This window comes from Mixophyes fleayi, chromosome 3 (assembly GCF_038048845.1).
Source record: "Mixophyes fleayi isolate aMixFle1 chromosome 3, aMixFle1.hap1, whole genome shotgun sequence".
NCBI classification, from domain to species: Eukaryota; Metazoa; Chordata; class Amphibia; order Anura; family Limnodynastidae; genus Mixophyes; species Mixophyes fleayi.
Genome location: NC_134404.1, coordinates 86,690,407 through 86,716,374, shown reverse-complemented (window position 1 = coordinate 86,716,374; position 25,968 = coordinate 86,690,407). Strand labels below are relative to the sequence as shown.

The 25,968-nt window shown below is 40.5% G+C and overlaps 1 protein-coding gene across 3 annotated transcripts in view; it reads right to left on the bottom strand.

Moving 5' to 3' along the window:
• Positions 1-25,968, bottom strand: part of SLC9A9 (solute carrier family 9 member A9) — a 650,964-nt gene that overhangs the window by 283,882 nt on the left and 341,114 nt on the right. For all 3 annotated transcript variants that reach the window (XM_075201923.1, XM_075201922.1, XM_075201924.1), the window contains exons 10-11: positions 10,628-10,741; positions 8,907-9,018 (exon numbers count right to left, since the gene is read on the bottom strand). In XM_075201923.1, coding sequence (XP_075058024.1) covers positions 8,907-9,018; positions 10,628-10,741 — 226 coding nt within the window. The remainder of the gene's footprint in view (positions 1-8,906; positions 9,019-10,627; positions 10,742-25,968) is intronic.

Sequence of the window (25,968 nt, the reverse complement as noted above, 5' to 3'; positions counted from 1 at the left end):
TCTCATCTCCTCTTTCGGTCTTCAGTATCACCTCTATGCTGATGACATTCAACTCTACATATCTTCTCCTGATCTTTCCTCCTCCCTCCTCTCTCGTGTATCTGACTGCCTCTCAGCCATCACCTCTTGGATGTCCTCACGCTTTCTTAAAATTAACATCTCTAAAACTGAACTCATTGTCTTTCCCCCGCCTAGACTCCCTTCCCACCAAGACCTCCCTATCGTTGTTAACAACTCCACCATCTCCTCTGTCACCCAACTCCGCTGCCTTGGGGTCACTCTTGACTCCTCTCTCTCTTTTGCCCCCCACATTCAATCCCTCGCCCAAGCCTGTTGCTTCCAACTCCGCAACATTGCCCGCATCCGTCCCTTCCTCTCTCAGGATGCCACCAAAACTATCATACACGCACTCATCATCTCCCGCCTTGATTACTGCAACCTCCTCCTTACTGGCCTCCCCCACTCCCACCTCACACCCCTCCGCTCTATACTCAATGCGGCTGCAAGACTCATCTTCCTTTCTTGCAGCCTCCCCTCTCTGCCTCTCCTCTCTGCCTTGCCTTACACTGGCTCCCTTTCCCCTACAGAATCCTTTTCAAACTTCTTACCACCACGTACAAGGCTCTCTCTCAGTCTACGGCCCCTTATATCTCTAACCTCCTCTCCATTCACACTCCTGCCCGCTCTCTACGCTCAGCCAATGACCGCCGCCTCTCCTCCACTCTTATCACCACTTCCCAATCCAGAATCCAAGACTTCTCCCGTGCTGCCCCCCTTCACTGGAACGACCTCCCTCGCTCCATCCGTCTCTCTCCTAATCTGTGCTCCTTCAAAAAGCCTACCAACCTTCTACCTAACCCCGCATCTTCTCCTAACGTTCTACCCTCTCTCCTCCCAGTCCTTCTTCCCACACTTCCTCCTATTGTGTCTGTTTCGTTTCACCCACCCTTAGGATGTAAGCTCGTATGAGCAGGGCCTTCTTCCCTCTTGTCTCCACACCTGTTCTTCTACTCCGCCTCTACTGCATTAACCTGCCTGGAGTTTCTGAAGCATTGGTATTTTTGTTTATTGTTCTGCAGTGTCTCACCCTGTATAGTCTACTGTTGCTTTGTGTACGGCGCTGCGGAAATCTTGTGGCGCCTAACAAATAAATGATAATAATAATAATCCTGGTATGTTGGGAGCTGTTGGAAAATATAAAAATGAAAAAAGCGAGTAACAAGTGAACACCGGACACAGCACAGATCACGCAGTATATAATACAAACATTCTAATAAAATATTACATTTATCACACCCTCCCCAACCACATCATGCCACCCCTAAACTACATCATGCCACCTCCTGCCACATCACACATCATGTCAACCCCCAGACACACCATGTCACCCCCCAAGAAACATCACGTCACCCTACAGACACACCACATCACCCCCTCAGACACATCACACACGCGCACAATGCCATATACATACACACGTACACAATGCCACAATGCCATATACATACACAAGCACACAATGCCACAAAGCCATATACCTACATGCACAATGCAATATGCATACATGCACAATGCCATTGTCAGACGCCGTCCCTGCGCCTCCTCCTCGGGCAGGGACGAACGTCCGTCTTCTGAACGCCCCGTTGCTAAGCAACGGGGACGCGTCTTCCGGCGACGTGGTGCGCAGGCGCGCCCGTCGCCATAGCAACGGGACGCGCTTTCCAGTTTCCTGTCGGCGGTCAGAACAGCTGACCGCCGATCCACTGCCCACCAATGAGGAGTTACTGCTTCCTATTTAAAGCCTGCTCTGACACCATTAGGGTGCCAGAGCAACTGGTTTGTCTAGTCTCCAGCTGTGCAGTATAGTGTTCTTGTCTCCTGTGTTTTGACCCGGCTTCCTGACCTCGCTTTCGGATTCTCCCTTTGTTCCATCCTGATATTCTGGTTTTGACCTCAGCCTGCTGACCATTCTCTGTCTCCTGATTCGGTACCTCATCTGCCCGGTTGGTTCCTGACTCTGCCTGTTTGACTACGTGTTTCTCTATATCTCGCAAGTAGCTACCTGGGAGGGCCGCGACCTGCACGTCGTTGCCGCTAAGTCCAAACTTCCTTGCGGGGGTCCCTGGTGAACACCAGCGGCGTGTTAGACTCCGCGCCTCCTGGTGTAGTAGTGCCAATACTTGCAGGTACTAAGGTCACGTCTGTGACAGTTTGCTCTGGCCATGTCAACCGATTCTGCTAATGAGCCCTCTGCACGTGACCTTCTACTCCACTTGGCTCATAGGGTGGAGAAGCAAGAAGCGGAGCAGGCACAGTTACTTCACTGTATCCAAGGAGTCGCAACTCGTCTTGAGACCCTCCAGGTCTCCATGGCTTCTGCTCAAAACGTTGCCGTGACTACCGCGGCTGGCGCCGCCACCCCTTCCTCTCCTGCAGTGGTTTCCTCAACAACCCTGAGACTCTCTCCACCGGACAATTTTTTGAGCCTAAAAAATGCAGAGGATTCCTTAATCAGTGCCTTATCCATTTCGAGTGTAATCCTGCATCTTTTTCCTCCGAACGCATTAAGGTGGCATTTATTATGTCCTTATTATCCGGACAAGCCCTTGCTTGGGCCTCCCCCCTGTGGGAGCGAGACGACCCTATGCTGTCCAACGTCACCACCTTCATTGAAACCTTCCGCAAGGTTTTTGATGAGCCCGGACGCATCTCCTCGGCTGCCTCCAGTCTTCTTAACCTCCGCCAGGGATCCCTGACCGTCGGGCAGTATGCTATAGAATTCCACACTCTGTCCTCTGAGCTCAGTTGGAATAACGAAGCCTTGGTAGCAACCTTTTGGCAAGGACTCTCAGACCGAGTTAAAGACGAGTTAACTTCCCGTGAGCTTCCCGCTGATTTGGATTCCCTGATTTCTTTATGCAACCGCATTGATCTACGTTTCCGTGAGCGTACTCAGGAACGTGCCACTTCCAGACGGTCCTCTACTCGCCTTGCTCCCATGTTTCAAAACCCGGTTCTTCATGAAGAACCGATGCAAATCGGCCGTTCCCGGCTGTCCGCCGAGGAACGTCAACGTCGCTTCAAGCAAAACCTATGTCTGTATTGTGGAGATCCTGGTCATACCATCTCATCTTGTACCAAGAGACCGGGAAACGCCCCCTCCTAATCGGTGGAAGGGAGGCCGATTTAGGAGTTGGAGTTATTACTCCCTACAACATTTCTAACAATGACTGCCTCATGCCCATCTCCTTGCATACATCTGTCGGCCCCTTTGAGACCTTAGCCTTTGTGGATTCCGGCTCTGCCGGAAATTTCATCTCTGCCACTCTGGCATCGCAACTCCAATTAGCTACTATCAAATTGCCTCAGCCGTTATTCCTCACCGCGGTAGATGGGAATCGGATCTCCAACGGGTCTGTTTCTCACACCTGCGTTCCTGTTCGGCTGACGGTAGGGGTGCTACATTCTGAAGTCATAGAGTTCCTGGTTCTTCCTCGTTCTGTCAACACCGTCATTCTAGGATTACCTTGGCTCAAGCTTCATTCACCCCAATTTGATTGGAATCGTGCGATGGTTACTTCTTGGGGCCCACAATGTTTTAAGTCCTGCCTGTCTGGTCTGAAACCTGGTCAGACCTCTCTACCTTGTCATCTGATATCTCCACACGTTGAATTACCACGTTCATATATTGCTTATCAAGATGTGTTCTGCAAAGCTGCAGCCGAGATCCTGCCCCCCCCATCGGCCCTGGGATTGCTCCATCGAACTACTACCTGATAAACCTCTTCCAAAGGGCAGAATCTATCCCTTATCTCTCCCTGAGAACACTGCTATGACCACCTATATCTCAGAGAATCTTCAACGTGGCTTTATTAGGAAATCCTCCTCTCCCGCGGGCGCGGGATTTTTCTTCGTCAAGAAGAAAGACGGTTCCCTACGGCCGTGTATTGACTACCGGCGTTTGAATGCAATCACCATAAAGAACAGATACCCGTTACCTCTCATCTCTGAGCTCTTTGATAGAATCGCTGGATCCAAGGTCTTTACTAAACTAGACCTGCGGGGGGCGTATAACCTCATCCGTATACGCTCAGGAGACGAGTGGAAGACTGCATTCTGTACTAAAGAAGGCCACTTCGAATACCTAGTCATGCCCTTCGGGTTGTGCAATGCCCCCGCTGTTTTCCAATCTTTTATTAATGAGATTTTCCAAGACCTCCTCTACATCTCTGTAGTAGCTTATCTGGATGACATCTTAATCTTTTCTTCAGACTTGGCCAGTCATCGTGATCATGTAAGAGAGGTTCTGTCTCGTCTACGAGCCAATAAGTTATATTGTAAGCTTGAGAAATGTGTTTTTGAGAAGCCACAGATTCCTTTCCTGGGCTACATCGTGTCAGGTTCCGGTCTACAGATGGATCCGGCCAAGCTATCTGCCATCCTCAAATGGCCTAGACCTATGGGTCTGAAAGCTACCCAGAGATTCATTGGCTTCGCCAACTATTACCGGCAGTTCATTCCACAGTTTTCTTCTATCATCACACCAATTACCGCTCTGACTAAGAAAACTGCTAATCCTCATGTTTGGTCCTCAGAGGCCATCGACGCCTTCGAAGCACTCAAGAAAGCGATTTCTTCCGCCTCTGTGCTTGTTCAACCGGATCAAGATAAACCATTCCTGGTAGAAGTGGATGCCTCTGCAGTAGGAGTCGGGGCAGTTCTTTCACAAGAGACCATTTCAGGGGGACTACTGCCATGTGGGTTCTTTTCTAGGAGGTTCACTTCCTCCGAATCTAACTACGGTATAGGGGATAAAGAGTTATTGGCGGTGAAGTCTGCGCTTGAAGAATGGCGTCATCTTCTAGAGGGGGCACGTCATCCAGTTACGGTATTCACCGACCACAAGAACCTCATCTATCTCCGGGATGCTCGGTGTCTCAATCCCCGGCAAGCCAGATGGTCCTCATTCTTTGCCCGCTTTAATCTCATTCTTACTTATCGTGCTGGTTATCTCAATTCCAAAGCTGATGCCCTCTCCCGCTCTTTTGATGTCTCCGATTCTTCAACCACTACTGTACCTCCACCAGTGTTTGAACCCTCCTGTATTGTAGCCATCACCCGTACTCCTCCTGTGGGTTGTTCTTTCCTAGAACCACATCTACGCGTAAAGGCGTTACGCTGGTCTCATGCCTCTAGGTTTGCCGGTCATGCTGGCACTGAAAAGACTCTCTCGCTGTTATCACGACATTACTGGTGGCCAACTGCCCGTACGGATGTCCAAGAGTTTGTAGCCTCATGCTCTATTTGTGCCCAGAATAAAGTGCCTAGACAATCTCCCGCTGGATTGCTACAGCCTCTTCCGATTCCTGATCGTCCATGGTCCAGCATCTCGATGGATTTTATTACTGATTTGCCACCCAGTAGCGGCTTTGACACCATTTGGGTCACAGTAGACCGGTTCTCTAAAATGGCTCATTTCGTTCCTCTAAAAGGCCTTCCATCTGCATCCAAATTGGCACAAGTCTTCATCAAAGAGATTTTTCGTCTCCACGGGTGTCCTCTGGAAATAATCTCTGACCGAGGCGTCCAGTTCGTGTCTCGCTTCTGGAGAGCCTTCTGCAAAGATATAGGTATTACTCTCAAGCTCTCCTCTGGATATCATCCCCAGACGAACGGCCAGACGGAGCGAGTAAACCAAGATCTAGAGGCGTTCCTTCGATGTTTCTTATCTCATAACCAGTCTAATTGGAGTCTTCTGCTACCTTGGGCCGAGTTCACACACAACAATCATGTCCATTGTTCTTCTGGGTTTTCTCCTTTCTTCACTGTGTATGGGACTCATCCTACCCTCCCCACGTTCTCTTCCACCTCCTCCACGGTTCCTGCCGCCCATGCCATGACTCAAGATATGGCTAAGTTATGGGTTACCACCAAAGAGAACCTTCTGAAATCTGGACGGCATTATAATACTTCTGCTGATCATCATAGAAGAGTTGTGCCGGCTCTCCAAGTGGGGGACAAAGTGTGGCTGTCCACCAGGAATCTAAGATTACGGGTTCCTTCCATGAAACTTGCACCTCGTTTCATTGGACCTTTTCCAGTAACTCAAGTAATTAATCCAGTTACGGTTCGACTCCAACTCCCTCCACAGATGAAGATTCATAACACCTTTCATATTTCTCTCCTCAAACCGCTGGTCCTAAACAAATTTGTTCATACCTCTACTGTTCCTCAGGCTATTTCCACTACTATGGGCAATGAATATGAAATTAGCCAAGTTCTTGCTGAACGCAAAGTTCGAGGTCGTTTCCAATACCTAGTACACTGGAAAGGCTTCGGCCTAGAGGAGAGATCTTGGGACTTTAAAGAAGATTTGCATGCCCCTAGACTACTGGCAGACTTCCTTAAACATCGTTCTGCACCTAGTGATTCCCCCAATTGTAAGGAGAGGGGTACTGTCAGACGCCGTCCCTGCGCCTCCTCCTCGGGCAGGGACGGACGTCCGTCTTCTGAACGCCCCGTTGCTAAGCAACGGGGACGCGTCTTCCGGCGACGCGGTGCGCAGGCGCGCCCGTCGCCATAGCAACGGGACGCGCTTTCCAGTTTCCTGTCAGCGGTCAGAACAGCTGACCGCCGATCCACTGCCCACCAATGAGGAGTTACTGCTTCCTATTTAAAGCCTGCTCTGACACCATTAGGGTGCCAGAGCAACTGGTTTGTCTAGTCTCCAGCTGTGCAGTATAGTGTTCTTGTCTCCTGTGTTTTGACCCGGCTTCCTGACCTCGCTTTCGGATTCTCCCTTTGTTCCATCCTGATATTCTGGTTTTGACCTCAGCCTGCTGACCATTCTCTGTCTCCTGATTCGGTACCTCATCTGCCCGGTTGGTTCCTGACTCTGCCTGTTTGACTACGTGTTTCTCTATATCTCGCAAGTAGCTACCTGGGAGGGCCGCGACCTGCACGTCGTTGCCGCTAAGTCCAAACTTCCTTGCGGGGGTCCCTGGTGAACACCAGCGGCGTGTTAGACTCCGCGCCTCCTGGTGTAGTAGTGCCAATACTTGCAGGGACTAAGGTCACGTCTGTGACAGCCATATGCATACATGCACAATGCCATATACATACACACACATAGCCATATACATACACAGACAATGCCATGTACACATACAAAATGTCACACATACATAATTCCATACACATACATACTGCCATATGCATACACACAATTCCACATATATACACAAAGCGAGGCTATAACAACCCACCCCCCAGTCCTCTGCACTCACCTCATCTCCAGAGGCTGATAGCTCCACGGCCGTGCTCTGAAATGACAGGCAGCCTGGCAGCAGTCTGATTTGTTGCTTGGCTGCCGGTCTCCATTAGTTCAGAGACAGCCTGACACTGACAGGGGCATCCCGAATAGCTCCGCCACATTCTAGTCGGGGGAATGGGGGAAACACAAAAAAAAAAAAGCTTGTTGTCTGCAGTGCGGGCCCGGGCCCCTTGGCATGCCCGGGAACCGGCAATTAGTACCTGCCCCCCTCCCTCTCGGCGCCCCTGGTTTTTATGTATGTGATATTCTCCTAAATATACCAATATACATCTGTAAAAAGTTGGAACAGGGAATTATTCTTTAGATCAGAGAGGTCAACAAACGAACATGCAGTAATTATAAAGTTCAAAAAAGTTGATACTGTGAAACAGGAAATATGAAGTTCTAGATAGTGATTCAGTGCTATAGCAAAAATATAATATCTTCCAATGGAAATGTATTATCTATTATGCTAAAAACTGAGCATTACTACTATAGACCCATTTCATTCATTTTTTATATTCTTTTTTACTTTGTAGGCTACCTTGCCACTATTTATTTCTTATTTGTTTTACATTATCAAATATTTTCATGTTTATCAGAACAACTTTACTTATCAAGAATAACAAACAGAGGATGCCCTGCTTATGATCAAAGTGAACGCAAGAGCACTGCTGCAATACAAATGCAGGGTTATGCAAATGAGTTTTATGAAGGAGGAGTTTAATAAACACAAAGCTGAGCAAGGAGAATACATGAAATTAGTCTGTGTAGCTCTATGGAAAAAAAAGAACACTAGCAAACATTTAGGCTAAATTTATAAATCTGCAAATTTCCCTCGAGTTTGAAAAGTAGAGATGTTGCCTACAGCAACCAATCAGATTTTAGTTATATTTTATGTAGTACATTCTACAAAATAGTAGACAGAATCTGATTGGTTTCTATAGGCAACATCTCCACTTTTTAAACCCACCGGAAAATCGCAGCCTGATAAATTTACCCCTTAGGGTTTAAATCTAACTGACCTTTACCTAACCTGAGCACATGTCAGACTATTACTTTTCAATACAATATGCTGTTGAAAACATAGTACACACTGGCCAAGTCATGTGGCTAGACAATGTACCCAGGGACAGATGTGGAATTATTTATCTCTGGCCAACCATGTACTCATCACCATGTACCCATGTCATAGTGTTCATGAACAAGATTAGAAATCATATAGTGGCAATTTTACCACCCCAGTGGTTCTAGTTTACTAGACACAGTTCCCTAAGACCCTAACCCATTATAAAAATATGTAAATATCACACACAAGTTTGTAAACTTAACAGAATGAAATTATTAATTATTAAAAATAAAATAATCTCTCTTAATCCATCATAGTCTATATGGGAATAAATATATATATATATATATATATATATATATATATATATATATATATATATATATATACATACATAGCATACATATTGTATTATATTGTATGTTTTATATAACATTTCGAAGAGTAATGGGTTGACATGTTAACTGTAAATGATGTGCAGCCACAGTGGCAAATAAGTACATTTATGGTTCACTTTGCTCTCACCTGAAAACATCATCATGTGCTGAAAATTCCAAGAAATTCTTTTTTTTCGCCCCAAGTTCAGGAAAAATGTAAGGGGATATATGTTACAAGCTCTTGCTACAAAAACTGATATCTGTATATTTTCAATTAAGGTTGAAAAGTATCAGTGAACATATAATTCAAAAGAAGCCAGCTAAAAATGAACTTACAGTGACTACAGACTGCGTACTGATAGTGTACATATATGCAGACATACAAAAGCACAAACCAGTCATCTTCAATATTATGAATGACGGAATTCTAAATATACAAAATTTGCAAATCTGGTTAGTGTTTACTAAAATATCAATTACCACTGCACGATCAGAAGCAATTATTAATGATAGGGTGATTTATGAAGTACACATTTGCAGGACTGTGTTGATAAAGATGAAAATCCCAATGTACCCAGGGCAGAATGACAGTACAGCTGTTTACTTTTTGGAGTGCGAATGGCATAATAAAAACAATAGTCAAAGTCATTAGTGTACCATGGTCACTTCAATCAACCAGTAGTAGTATAAAGTATCATATCTGAAAAAAATGAAAAATTTACCAATGTTTGTTAAACAAGGCACATGACCTACAAAGCAGACATAAAAAAACAGCCTTAACCACAAGAAGATATGGGTAATAAATATATATGTAGTGTTTACTCACACCGCTGATTGGCTCGTTCAGCAAAGCAGGGCAGGGGGTAAGTTTGTGAATCTGCGGGTTTGAAAAAGTGGAGATGTTGCCTATAGCAACCAATCAGATTCTAGCTGTCATTTTGTAGAATGTACTAAATAAATAACAAGAATTTGATTGGTTGCTATAGGCAACATCTCCACTTTTTCAAACCTTCAGCTTGATAAATTTACTCCCAGGCTGTCAAAGTCAAAGCATATTAAAGTCTGTCAGAAGGTACTCAACTTCCTTCCAGATCAACATCACCTGAGGGCATGGCCACCATGTAGAGATTGTGTCTTCTAATTCTTTGCTCCCGCAGATGTAGTGGAGAGTCAGGGTACCACAGAACAATGCATTTTACCTGCGTTATCTATGAACATTTCTGAGTTTAGTTGTGATTTGTGTAGGTTACGTCTGCTGATGACTAAACACTGACTTGGCTACATATTCACTGATACTGTGCAAAACGAAATGTAGCCCATAGCAACCAATCAAATTTAAGTTTTTACCAGTATAGTGAAAGCATACTAATGAATGTATAATATCTGGTTTCTATGGCCTATTCAAGTATTCTTCTTGCAGCATTGTGTTAAAAAAGCAGAGTGTTTCATTTAGGCTGCATTTTGCAGATCTCTCTGTGAATTATATCATGGTGCATCTATATTCAAAATACGCAGTAAAGGAAAGCAACCGCTGGCTAGAATATTGCTATAAAGATAATGAATGACATTTACATAATGCTACAAAGCTACAATACTTCCCTTCATCACAAAACATTAAAGACGTAATCTGTGTTTAATTCCATACGCATGTGGTCAGGTTTTAATCAAAGAGCTGGCGCATATTAAACAATATCAAACCTGACAAACCTGTCAAAATCTGAAAAGAAATCCACCCAGATCTAATTACATTTCAATAAAATATGTTTAGTATTCATGTTGAAACTTCGGATTATGTCTCTGGTTTAAACCTCTGGTCTCGACTTACAAGAGTGTAATATATGACTTGCCAATATGTTTAGAAAAGGATACGAATGCTCCAAATATAAAGAGAGCATTAAAGATGTGATTCTGGAAGGTAAACAGAGCCAGTCCCATGTAACAGAATATGAAATTCTCTGCCAGAAAATTCATGAATTCAAATAGCTGAAAGAAAGGAAAAACCAGACAAACATTACAATTAGAGACATTTTCCGGGCTATGACGATGTTTGAGAGACGACTTTAATTTTTCATACAAAAGTACAAAGTAAGGAGAACCGTGGATATGCTTGTCCACTTTTCAGTGTTTCTCCCAGGTAATACTTCACTGGTAGCGCTAAAAAGAATAACATGTTCTTTAAAGCTGGAATCATAAGTCAATCTATTACAATATCATCAACATTCTTAATTAACAATTTTGGTGTACAGGTCACAATTTAAGCATCATGTTGTTATAACCATTAATATTGACATTTATTAATAACCGTTTCATAATTAGATTATTTATTTGTATGTCCATTTATAGATGTATTCTAAACTGTTCCCATTGTAAAAACACAGGTGGAATGAGAATGCTTAATACACCAGTCAAAATGAATCTACAGCCGCCATCATCATCAATTTAAATAGCGCTACCAATTCTGCAGCGGATCTAATGCATCAAGATTTTCTTCCAAAAGATCATCACTAATGGTGAATAGAAACTTAAACTCACACACGAAGTACACAGATCATCATCATCCTCATCATCAATTATTTATAAGGCAGTACAGATTCCTTAGCATCGGACAATCATTTTACAGATATTAAAAACATGAGTACAATAAACATAATGGCAAATACAGATGATAACAGTGATATGAATACTATTAAGCATAATAATGCCTCCATGGTTGGTATGGGCTAACAATAATAACATGAGGAAGCGGAGGACTCAGCTTAAGATAACAACAAGGTCGTAAAAGAGACACAGGCATGAGACATAAGATGAAGAGGACCCTGCACGTGAGAGCTTACATTCTCCTATGAGATTTCATTTATAAGAGGTCTCATGCAGTAGTCAAAGCAGTACCATACAAGAGAGATGGATAATATATGAACTTCATGAACCGTTTCATACCGAACAAGTAAAAAGCACTAAGCATTATTAGAGTAAACAGAAGCAAAGTATTTGACATAAAACATGATGTAAATGCCCCTTTTGCAGTGACATGCTCATTGTGCGAGGCTGAGAAATAAAAGCCACTTGAGAAATACTAATGCCAGGGGTTTGTGAATCAAAGTTTATTATTAATATATAATCTACCAGCAAGCAAAAGATGATAATGAGAATCTCTTTAAGAACATGAGTGATACAGCTTAGCATCTTGTATGAATTGGTCTCCCTAGGGATAGTGCAATGCATGTATCTATAACCTACAATATTTCCAGCGGGGATTGTGCTACAACCTGTCAAAGTAAATATTGTACAGCTGATCACATAATTTATGGAACATAAGCATTGACAAAGGTGGTTTTATATGAAAAAAATAAACGTGTTACAATTAGCTAGCAAACTAATATTGCATTGTTAAAAATGAACATTACTGTATATACAAGCAATTAATGCTTTACGTTCTAGCCATTCTTCAAGTTTATATATCCACCTAAGGACATAAAAAATCTACCTATTGAAAAAGTTACCGTTAAATTTGTTATCTATGAGGCTTTGTCACGACTACTGTGTAACTAGAGCAAATTCCTTATCTTACTGGAACACTCACTTCTTGCCAATAACTCCCACTGTTTAATAAGTGACAACTTCCTCATATTGCTTTCTTTTCAACTTAGGCTTTATTTCCAACAGAGATCATTATTTGCCTTAGAAGATGAAAATATAGCTGTGCACCTAATTTATTAAAGCAAACAGTGTTATATTTTGTAGGTGTAAACTATCACCACCACGTACCCATTAGCTACATCCATCTTTAACAGAGTACAGTATGGGGCTCATGTAGAGTTGGACGTAGAGTACATCTTTTTTTGCTTGTAAAATATGCATTTCCATAATGTGTAACAGAAAAGGTGTGTTCACATAATTGCGACGCAAGTAGACCTATATACACCTGTCAGGAGGCATATCTTTTGTCAGTGCTGGTGCAACAAGACACCTTAACTAGCTGCTCCTAATTGGCTGATTACAGACTGACCCCTCTACCTGAACATAATTCATAAGTGTGCTGCTATATTATATGATGTCATGTTATTTGTCATTTCCATTTGGACTGTGGCAGGAGAGAAGATTCCCATTTCATAGTTAGAGTGTAAGACAACAGATAATTGAATTTAAATTGTGTTTAATTTGTATTTAATGATATTTTATTTTGTAAATGCAGCTTGCATTTATTGATAACAAGATAATATACTCTCTTGTAAATTACACTTCATTACATCTTTATACTTTCTCTATGTTACCTTAGTGCACAAGTATACACAATTGTTGCTTCTGGCATAAATTTGGCACATACGCTACTGATGTACAGCTGGGCACATCTTGAGATGCGTCCGATTGAACAGATGCAGTAAATGAGCTAATTCATGTATGTGTCCTTTCCAGATTACAGTCAGGCTGCAAATGCAAATCACAAGCTCCTATGTGTTCTGTCTCTACGCTTAAATATTTCTAACCCTTTGCTATTTATTTTTTTGTTTTACAGCTGTCGGACATTGGTTAACCATTCCGCGAGATTAAGATAAATTTAGGTAAATTAGGTGGAATATGATCTGTTTACCACAGTAATCATTTTCTATTCTTCAATGTACAGTAAAAAGAAGGAGGGGTCTAAAGGTGAGTATTAAAGGCATGTTATTAGCTTTACTATAATGTAACATGACCAGTTCAGCAGTATAATAATAACAGTCAGACAGGAAGAGATCAGATTACAGTTGTTCCATTATACTTGACAGAGTGTGAGCTGTGGGACCTCCATATATATATATATATGTATGTATAATATATATATATATATATATATATATATATATATATATATATAAGCACTACAGAGCGGCTGAGAATCCAATGGATAGATATTGGTGTTGGTGATATGAGGCTTGCATGCAGCTGCACAGCCATGGAAACCAATTCCATTAAGCTCCCGCTGCACAGTTTTTGTGCTTACATTAATGCCAGTGGAAGTTCAGAACTCTTCAGCTATGGAATCAACAGAGCATTGGCAACTTTTACGCACCATGCACCATAGCAGTCTTTGACCCCACTCTGTGATTTTATGTGGTCTTCAACTTTGTGACTGAGTTGTTGTTGTTCCTAAAAGCTTCCATTTTCTAATAATATCACTTACAATTGATTGTGGAGTATCCAGCAGAGATGAAATTTCCCGAACCATCTTATTGCAAAAGTGGCATCCTATCACAGTACCACGCTTGAAGTCACTGAGCTCTTCAGAATTACTGATATTGTATCACAAATGTTTGCAAATGGAGACTGAATGGCTAAGTGCTTGATTTTGTACACTTCTGGCAATTCAATAATCAACAGGTGTGGCCAAATACTTTTGTCCATAGAGGGTATTTACTGAAGCAAAGGCCTTACACTAGCCCCCATGACCCAACAAAAAAAGTATTACATCAGCCTGCATGTCCAAACACTAGCACAAAAAACTCTCAGAAGCCCCCACCCCCTGAAAAAAAAGCTTTACACTAGCACTATCACCAAAACTGAGAGCCACTCTTCCTCTAAAGTGCATCTTAATCCCTGCATGTCTGCTTCCTGGAGCTTTGGATCAATTAGGAATCCTGAGATCAGTGGAGGAGGGATGCAGCACTGAAGAAACATTGGCTCAACAATTTGAACAACTGTCAAGTATGCATTATAAAGCCACTAGAGATGACATATACATTATATTAGCAGTAGAGATCTGAGGTATAAATTGTAAATAGATTTGAAGGGTCTACACAGATAGCCAACAGAGTTGTAGGGTTTTGCATTATATAGTCAGGAGAAATTTCAGGATATACACTGCATATAATGGATTTTTTTGTACATTTGACATTAGGGGCCTGAGTCATTAATGAGAGCAAAGTAAACAAAAGGAGAACATTTGTACCTTGGCAAAACCATGTTGCTTTGGAAGGGGAGGTCAATTTAAAATGTGGGGACAGATTATAGTTGGGGTACGGCATGTTCTACATCAATTTTAAATTTCAGTGTACAAAATAAAACTATCAAGTATTTGTGTGCTATATGGAAAAGCAGCCAGTATTTTTCTTATGTGCAAAATAATAACTTAATGTGCACCCCTTGCATTGTAACATGGTCTGTCCAGGATCAAACTTAATACATTTTTTTGCTTTGCTCTCCTTAATGTCTATCAGTATGTATATTGAACACTAGAATAGACTCTTCATTGAACATGGGCCTTTTGGGGCTGCTTTGCATTTCATTATAGCTGTTTTTAACAAATTATTAATATATTTCATTGACTGTGTAAAACCAAGTACAAGTTAGACAAACTATGACCAAAATATATTGTCCATATCTATTTTCGGTAGCCTCTGTTTTACGGATGCTTAAATCAGAAATTATTACTTATATATTTTATACATAATTCATTATTTTACTTGTAAGAAACATTGATATATACTTTCAGATCATCAATCAGAATAATTTCACGCAAACAGGGGGAATACATATAATCTCCACACAGATAAGGGACCTGAATTATTCAATGTTCACAGTGTAAGTGTATTTGAAGGAGTGGAGTAGGTGGCAGACTGTTTTGTGTAGTTTGTTCAAAAATGTGTGTTTATTAAGACTTTTTTCGATATACCAGGAGGTCTTATGGACCACTTCTCAATTATACAGACAGGGAACACAGGGATGGCAAAGTTGTCACACAAGGATGTGGAGGGGGGGGCATTTCTGCCTTCCCTCCCTGTAATAGAAGCATCCAGCACTATGCTGACAATCTTGGGAGTTTGTATCAGTATTATGGTATTATTCTGCTCCAGCTGACTAACGGGTTACAAAATTTATAAGTGAGCCACTCCGTCCATTAAATAAAATAAACAAACCATACTAATGGTTAATAAATAATATTTAAATAATAAAAAAAAAACATTATTGCAGTACGACCAGCACCCACTGTAAATGATGGAAATTGTCAGCTATATGATGCATAGTTCCTTGACTCTAGTTTGAGATATAGACATCATTGCAGGTCATTATAGTTTAGTAGTGACCAGCAATAATGCCACTACAGCGGTCCCAGTGTAATGGATACAGGTCCCTAAGGCTCTTGGCCATTATACAAAGAGTAAAACTATGTAAATACACAGAAATAGTTTAAAAATAAACTTTTTATTTTTTCTCTCCTGACCCATCATACTCCAAATGGGGATAATCATGAAAAGTCCTCATAAAAATGACCCTACTACTGATTAGTGCTGACTACCGGTAACCATTGAAAGCAGGGAGTCTCCAGCACTTGCTGGTTGAGATTGACAGACTATGAAGTGGAGTTTCGGGCACTCCTTGCATTAATAGCACTGGCGGATCCAGAGGAGGGCGACCGAGGCAATTGCCCCCAATTGCCCCCCTCCCTCACAAGCAGCAAACTTCATACCTTAAAATTGCTGATGAGAGGTCCGAACATTGGGAAGAAAGGAGACGAGGTCGTCTAGGACCAACGAGCGAAGGAGAGTGTGGCTATGCGTAAACACCCCCTCCCCCCAAAAAAAATTCTAGGTCTGATGCTGATCAATAGAGTCTAATTAATGACTTTTTAATCTCCTTATATGTATTAATTATTTTTTATTTTTTAAAGCAAGAGGGGAGTCCCAGGCAGATTTTCTCATTCATTTCAATTGGTTAATTAATTTTAATATTAAATGAATTTTACATGTAGCACACACACTGGAAACACCATTTTAATAAATGGGCAGGGTAAAATAAATGAGGATTAAATATGGAATTAAAGTGATTTCTATCAGAAACCAAAATATTTACATGTGTTATAAAGGTGATCTGTAATTTTTTACTTTTTTCTTAAATGTCAGAATAGCACAGTCTGCTCTTCAAATCATATATGCTTGCTGATTTCTCCTTAACTGTTTTAATTTAATTTCTCCTTAACCATTTTGTTATATGTTGTAGTTTACATGTTAAAATATTGCCTTCAACATATATTGAATGGAAAGGCAGTGCAAAACAATGTAGCAAAGTCTAATCTGTGAACATCACATTGTCATGAATATTTTATATAATATGGAAAAGTGCAGCAGTGCTGACTATTAGTGCTACGTTCTCTGCCAAATCATAGTATGCATCTCACTGGAGGTAAATGTGTAAAGAGCTAGAGTAGTATTGATCCATACTAAAAACAAAAATCTGAGAGCAAAATGCTAAGCAACATCTGTCTGTACTACTCCTCCTACTACTCTCTAACAACTGGCAGATATTTTCAGGTTAAGGTCTATAGTATCATACACACAAATGTACGTTTATGACCTGATCTAGAGGGTCCTATGTAGAGTTGGATGCAGTTTATTCCATGAAACGTAGCCAGGTACTTTTAGATGAATCCTACAATTATATAAACACCGTTCAGAAGGAGGATTGACATTATTTGAGATGAGCAAAGACATGGTAACATTTTGCACAAATCAAGTTTGGCGTTGCAAAAGGCTATTTTTTTTAACAGAGTGATGTTCTGGTTATATAACCTTTGATTTCCACTTTTGCTTAGCCATTCTACACTATATTTGTAAATTGACATTGTGCTGAATTTATAGCCTCTAAATAGAGCTGGGATGATGATAGACAATGCATTCTGCTGTGTGGTGTGGTTGGGGTAGGATTGGGAAGACTTAGGGGTATATGTACACTTGCTGCTTGAAAAGTGAAGATGTTGCCTACAGCAACCAATCAGATTCCTGCTTCCATTTATTTAGTGTATTCTACAAAATGACAGCTAGAATCTGATTGGTTGCTAAAAAAATAAGTAATTTTGTACCTTGGCAAATCCATGTTGCATTGGATGGGGAGGTAAATGTAAAATGTGATGGCAGATATATGATTGTTGCATGTCCTAGCTCAATTTTAAATTCCAGTGTAAAAATAAAGCTATCAAGTATTTGTGCGCTACATGAAAAAACAGCCAGTATTTAACTTTTGTACAGAATAATAAACTAATAAGCAACCCTTGCATTGTAACATGGTTTTGACCAGGAGAAAACAAACTCATTTTTGTGCCTTACTTTCCTTAATGAATCATGTCCATTAAATGTAAGCTGTATGTAATGAATTAAGCCAACACGGTTTATTTCTATACAGACTGAAAATGTAAGTTTGTGAACAGTACTGCTAAAGTGTTTCTTTTAGCAATTCACAGTAAATTGCCATTTAGTAATTCAACTGTAGCCATAGTAACTTCACTGTAATTCTAATGGGAATAAATATATTACCCACATGAAGATAAAACCAGCACAGAAGATTGAGAAACACACTTAATTTCTAATTTGTGATCTACTTTTCCAGTGTCCAAATTTAATTTCCTTCATTAAAGTTTACTCCTCAACTTGTTTTCTCATTTTCTAATGAAAACTACAGACAAAAAAATCAAGCTCATTACACTGTTAATACACATATGGTTTTAAAACACATTTACAGTAATGAATCTGTCATGGTATAGGGCTGTTTTGGGCATTGAACAACTACATGAGTAGAATTCCAAGAAAGAATGGAAACATTTCTAGCTATGTTGGTACAGATCATGCATGTACCCCACATGTTGAACTACCTCACCCAATGACTATACCATGTACTATGTATGTAGTTTAATCAGAACTAAGGCACCATAATTTGTTCAACTCTAGTAAAGATTTTAGACTCCTGGGTCTAGGTATAAAATTGCAGTTATGAATAAACACTCCCTATTTTACTGTGGCCCACCCCCTTATTAATATTAGGCTCTCAGCTCCTGTTGCATATCCCTTCGCTGTTTTTCTTAGCTATCCAAGCAGTTTGCAGTCTCTGCTGGTCTCAGATCTCTCTGCAGGATGCTGCCCAGTTTGTCTCCACTCCAGAGTTACCTCCAAAACCAGTTTCTGGGCACCGCCATCTTGAATACAGTCACCTGATCCCTCTCAGCCAGTCAGAGTGCTGCTTCAGCTCAGCTGACTGCAGCCTCCATTCAGGTGATAACAGTTAGTAGAAAAGAACTTCCTGGAGCCCTAACTTGTTGCCAATACAAGGTTGATTCCTTAGACGCCAACCTGGTTTCCAGCAATCTGCGCTCTTCTCAGTTATTCCTGCTCAGACAGTACAGTCTGCATTCCAGTACAGCAATCCGGTTCCAGCCTGGTCTCCTTTGCTAAATCTGACTATCATCTTGCTCCAGTCCTATTCCTATTCCCTTGTCTCCTGAACTCAGAGCAACCACCATCTGTACCAGTCCTTTTTATTCCATGCCAAGGAACTTAATCAAGCCACCCACCTTTTTTTTTTCATGTCACTTTTGCATGTCACCAGTTCTGCTCCAAATACACAACTCAGCCTGGGTACAGACAGATCCTCAGGTGTGACAAATTACCTGTGTTGTTTAATTGTTAGGTTGGCCCATTCCTTGCATTTAAATAATTCAGGTGAGTGAGGGGACAAAGGGTCTGCTCTGTCAGTTTTAGGGGTTTATTTAACAATGGAAGAAGAACCCTTTCGCCAGTGAAAATTAAGAGTTTTTGTAGAAATTAGGGCTTTTCCCTATTGAACAAGTCTTCGGGCCATTGAAGACTATTTATTTAAATAAAGTCTTTCTTTTAAATTGGAATGTACTGATTCAATTACTTTTATTGCTTTCAGTATGCATTTAACAAAAAGATTAATTAAATCAACGCTAGTCTTATAGAGTCAAATACATATGGATATCACATATAATAGATTAAAAATTTGTTCAAATACCAAGAAAGTCTGAAGTACTTTCTTTTCCCCCTCTTCACTGGTGATCGCCCATAAGGGTGAAGTAGAAATATCAAACAGAAAAGTCCATATGTGTAATAAATGAGAAAAAAAAATACATACAGCGTAGTATAGTTTGGTACTCCTTATCCAAACACAGCTATTATGTCTTATGCTACCACCATAGGTATGAACAATTCCCTGTGGGAAATGATATGTATAACAATCAGTACCCTGTAATTACCACCACATGTGGAACACACTGATTCTTCAGGGTGAATACCTCCAGTTTGTATGTATGCTTACTTAACAGCAGATGTTTTCATGCAGTCATACATCTACTTCCGTAGATACTTTCATTCAGACATCCTTATATTGATGCAACAGTTGAACGTGAACATAATATATATATATATAGATGGCACATAGTGTATTATCTCCAAGGACTTTTAGTCAAATAAAAATAGCTTTAAAAACATGCAATAAGACAATAAAGTAAATGCCTCCAATTAATGTTTAATGACCGCGTAGTAGATTGTAGAAAATGTCCAGTTTTTAATTATATTGTCACCCACCGCTATCAAGATTGTGTCCATGAGTCTAAATAGTCACCAATAATATAATAATATATAGTCCAGTTAGCACTGCATGAAATGTTTATAATAATATAGGAGAACAACCAGGTATGTGGCAACTGATCACCGCAGAAGTGTAAATGAAGGCTCACATCTCATAATCAACCCATGAAGATTCCCAAGTTTATTAGGAAACCATATTTAGCCAGCACACATTATTCTCCTTTATTATCACCATCAGTTCTAGTCTTCTATACAACCGTTTCCCCCTAATTTGAAGTCTTGTGTCTGCAGCCAATAGGAAAATTATTTGCCCAATGTAACATTCAATTCCTTTTAGCTTGGAATGAGGAACAGTGATGCAGTTATTAGTGGTCTATCAAAGGTAAGGTAGTAATTGGGAAAACAGGTAAATCTTATTAATATATAATCGCAAAATGCACATTAATCATAAAGTGTAATTTAAAAAAAATGTATGAATCATAAGGTAAAACAAAATTCATGAAGCATCTGGTAAATCACATAACTTCTGAAACAAGTTAAGCCACACGGTTAGAGATACTTTAGAATCGGCTGCACACGTTACTCAGCATTCACTCTATATAGGTAGTAATGCTCACGTATCAGTGGCAGAAAGGTTAAGCAAAATATCCCAAGTCTACGGATTTTTAATAAATGAAACCTGACTATTACAACAGATACTTTGTTTTCCTGTTCTGAGAGTCAGGGGCTGGTTGTAAAATTTTACCCAGGGATGCGCGATTCAGCTCAGCAGCCTATTAGGAACATTTGAAAGGAAAAAAATTGCAGGTAGCCCAGTGACCCAGCCCAAGGTAGCCCACTATGGGACCGGACGGGGGGGGGAGATGCCTCCCTGCCCCCCTCCCCTGCTGAGAGTTAATGTTCTGTTCCTTGTATCTTGGAAATGGGACTCCAGTCCTCATGTATACATGTTAAAGCAATCAGTGTAAAAAGCAGCGGTCATCAACTGTGTGGTATATTCATAGTTTGGAGATCTGATTAGCTGTAGATGTTTAAGGCAAAGTACATGTGTATAAATGAAGAACACGGACTAAGGTTCTGACAGTTACCAGAGTCCCCCTGGGAATGAGAAGTTCTATTCTTCTAGCTAGAATTGTCATGAGGCTTAGAAGTTAAATTTCACCACTGTGTTCATTAAGCCTTTGAGTCACTCTTTATACAATCAGCAGTAGAGTCCATATATTGACTCCACAATAATATTTCTTATATTAAATATTATAATAATATTATATTTATACAATTAAATTAGATTTTTTTTGAATTACAAATAAACCTTTAGACTGGATGGTCTTCATATACAAGAGTGGGTAACCACATTACCTTTAACAATCAAATTACAATGATGGCAAGCTCTGCATGGGTAAAGTCCTGTAAAAGGCTTAGCCAGAAATCTTTGTACTCTCTTTGGTTCCCTCTTAATAACTGGTTGTAGCAAAATATTTCCCATAGTCTTGCCTTTTCTATTTACAAGATGTGAATATTCCCTAAAGATCTTCCATCATTTTATCAGCAAATAAAGCAATTCCCACCAACCTTGAATGCTTATAAAAAGTCATAATCAATCAATCTCCAATCTCATTTTTGTTCATCTTCTTTCAACTCATCCATTTTCATAAGCTTCGCCTCTTCTGCAATTCTTTCACATCCTCTCTTCTTATAACCACATTTTACACATTTATCACAAATCACCTTTGCTTTTGTTTTATACAAATCTTCACTTTATGTAATTCTCCTAGCCTTATAAATTGTTTATTAGGAAGGTTCTTAACAAGTCATTTTGGTTAAAGGTGTTTCTTATGTATGAGTTTATTATACAAAACTGTCACCACATTAGCATCCACCAATTGTATCAGCACATCTAAGTAATGAAGTACAATTTCTAAAGCCATGCATTAAATTAAAATCATTCACATATGCCAACAAGCTCTCTTCATCTGCTTCTCTGCAAAAATACATTGCCAATGAAGCGCCAGTAGTTAGAATCTAATGATTCTGATTTTCAGTGATGTTTGATGATGTTTCAGAATCCATTATAAACGTATTAGCCTATGTCGAGCACAAGGCACCATTACATTTGCTTTCACTTGGAGAAACATTTCATCCTCAAATCCATAGAGCATCCATATCGGGTTACTGATACATAAACTGTATATCAAGGTTCAACAAAATGTTACCTCATACAAATCTATACACTTTGAGCAGTCCAATCAGTATTGCCTGAGAGAAGTGTCAATTGGTTGTAAGACAGAACCAGTGGAAATCCCTAGTTGGCTAGAAGCCTCAATAATTATTCTAATTTTAGGACTTTTGAGTAGTAAGTCTATATAAACTTGTTACGCTAGGAAAATCACAGGTAAGGGCTTCTTTCATTTTCACAAGAACAACACAAACATTGCTTCAGCAAAAAACACATCAACTTTTAATTTAAACACAAAGCTTGGATTATTAGACAATTTTCAGTAAACTCTTTTACAGTTTATTTTTTTCGCTTTTAAAATAGGCTGCTGAGCAGAGTCTCGCTCCTACAGTAAAATACCAACATTAATTACTAAGTAATACGTGCCAGTGTGTAATTATTGTTTTAAGGGTCCTTTATTTGGAACTTGGTAAATATTGTAGAGAACAGTCTGATAGTAGCAAATATCACATACTTGCCAACATTTGAGATCTCCCCAGGATGGAAGATCTCACGGCTGTGTCCTGAGTGCGTGTCTAGACAATAGCATTATTAGGCCATGCCCCTCAACTAAATGAACACATTTTCGGTCTATTGAAGAAGGGAGGCAGTGCTAGGAATGGAAACTGCGTCACTAAGGCCCACCCTCCTACCCACACCGCTAAGGAACTGGCAGGATGCAGGAGGCTGCCCAGCTCTCCCAGGAGTCCAGGAAAACTCCCAAAATTTTGGGATACTCCCGGACATTCCGGGAGAGTAGGCAACTATGACATATCATCAGCAGTATAAGTAGGAAGGGCGGGTTGGGTACATTATACTGGTTGTCGGAATTCCAACCATTTGGTATAATAGCAAAATAATTGCGATGAGACTAATTCTGAAATATATAAAATGCAGACTTACTATTATGAAGACAGATCAAATTTCCAATAAGAGTTATCTCGGTTACAGGACTTTTTTCAGGCTGCACCCACTTTGTGGAATTCCCTCCCTCGCACAGTAAGACTTTCCTCTAGTCTCCAAACCTTCAAGCGTTCTCTGAAAACCCACCTCTTCAGACAAGCTTATGATATTCCTCAACCACCATCTTAATCTCCCCTATTACCACCCTCTACACAGCTAATACAAGACAACAACCCTCTGACCAACATTGCCACACACACAGCCCACTCAGTACTTTTACCTTTGCGTTCTAGCTGGCCCAGTGTGCAATATGATGTAGCACATGTCCTTGTGTTTCAAACTTCCATTGTCCTATAGATTGTAAGCTTGCGAGCAGGTAAGAGAACCTCTCTGTCTGTATTACCCAGTATTGTCTTATTAATGTGTGTTCCCAATTGTAAAGCGCTACAGAATTTGCTGGCGCTATATAAATGATGATGATGATGATGATGGCTACTATACTTTCTGAAAGAAGTAAATGAAGTTACTTAAAAATGAAGTCACTTACAATGGAGACACCCCACACTCCTAATTTTTTTATTAATTATTCTAACACTGTATTGAGTCGGCAGCATCCTGTGTAGTAGAGCAGAAAGGGGTGTAGTTAAACAGGAACATACAATCTGTTTCTTGCTGACTACGGTTGTAAGCAGAGCATATATGCATGGAGTAGTACTACGCCCTGCAGACACATGCCTTAATGACTCAATGTGCCAAGCAAGAATTGGATATATGTGGTGTTACAATGCCAGCAATATATCTTTTCCACTTGTCAATAATTTTCTTAATGACTTAAATATATGAAAGTTGCTGGATTTTGGCTTCCTATAGCGGCAAGATAATATATTGAACATGCTTTAAAAGTATAGCAGCAATAACACAAATTCAATACTAATCAGTGGTCGAAGTGAAAAGTTAGGAGTGGTATGGAAAATGTGAATGGAATTTGATAGTTTGAAATTAACTTTAGCATCTCCCAGTCCGCAAATAACATTTACCCCTAGTCTCCATGTAACATTGAACCCACATTCTCCACACCAGTCGCCATAGCATCAACCTACTACACCTGCCCCCATAATATTATTCCCCCCCTAGACCCAACATACCTGTTCTCACCATGCCCATAACATTTCTCCTTATTGGTTCGTTATCCTGGGAGTCACTGAGCTCCATCAACATCATCAATAAGTGATCATGAGTGCCTGGGTGGATTGAGATGTTTGTTAGGATTGCCACAGTGGGAGGCCCAAATGGAGGCACAGGATGGAGGCTGTAGTTATTCAAGGCCGCTGGTGGGCATGTGAGTTAGGATTTTGCAGTAGGGTATGTGTTAATGGAAAGTATATATTTTTGATTGAGTGAATACGATATGTGACTGCCATCTAGCCTACTTTCATCAGATATTTGGAGAGAAAGCGACTTAAAGTAGATAGAGAAAAGATATGTGCAGTGCTGGAGCATGAGGGTATCTCCACTTGGTAGAGGCTCAGATCAAGTGAGAATGTCACACTTGGTACCACAGATTGAGTTAAAGACTCCATTGGTATTGCCCTGGGGTTGGTGCAGGTTGAACTAGCTTGTTTGATCATACAGAGCATCAGGCTATTGGTAAGGTAGGACCCTGTAAAAGTGAGTTTTTTTTATATGAAATGCACAAGGTAGGGGCAGAAACTAAAGTAGGAGTGGGTTAATGGAGCAGTAGGCAGTGTGCTATGTGCAACGTACATCACCTCTGATCTGCTGTCAGAGGTGATAGACAGTGAAGACAACAAAATAGGTTGGACATCAGCATCACACAAATGGGTCACTGTTCAAGTAAGGAGCTGGTGGGGTCTCATCTGTCGACAGATCCAGATGAGCAGGTTCATGGCAGATAAGAAACAGGAGGGGAACGATCCCTGTGAGCAGTGGGGAAAGCCGACAGGCTGCAGGAAGGCAATAAAGCATGCTGAAATGAAGGCAAAATTAATCAGGTCTAAATACCCAGGGAGTGAGCACAGCTCACATGCTAAGCAAGCCGCTGACTTTGATGTGGAGGTAGGCAGAAGAGTCAGTAGTGAGGTGCCGGAATCCGCATGGAGCATGGCTGTAGGTCAGACGTGAGCCGCTGATCCCACAGGTCTCCTCTCAACCTGCCTCAATGGTTTAGACATCACATCTAGCCAATGGAAGGCTCAATATGAATTGGTAATCATCCTGGGTACCAACACTAGTGGGAAAAGTGGCAGTATGGCATACTGCCATATACTGGTCAACTTTGACCCCTAATACAAATATATATATAATATTTAAAAACATATATATTACCAGCTAAATTAAATAACTGAACTAAATTGTTTAGACTTTATTAAATCTATCCCACATACGGTAACCACGAAAGTTTAAATATCTACTTGGGAAAGAGGAGCTATCTTGTCACAGTTTTGTGTAGAAACAGACTTGCATGCTTTTAGATAACAAAAGAACAGATTGTTTGATATACACTCAGGAGCATTACCCGTCACAACAAGCATGAGTGACATACATATATATTTTGTCCTTTGAGATTTGTATCTTATATCAGCACTCTTTTAGCCAAAAAGTGGTAACGTCTGTTTTATGATGAAATGATAGGAAGTAAGCTTACTCCTCCAACACAATTAATTTTAAAAGAGCTGCAAGAACTATTAATGATGCATTTTACTTTCATGAGTAATATTACAATT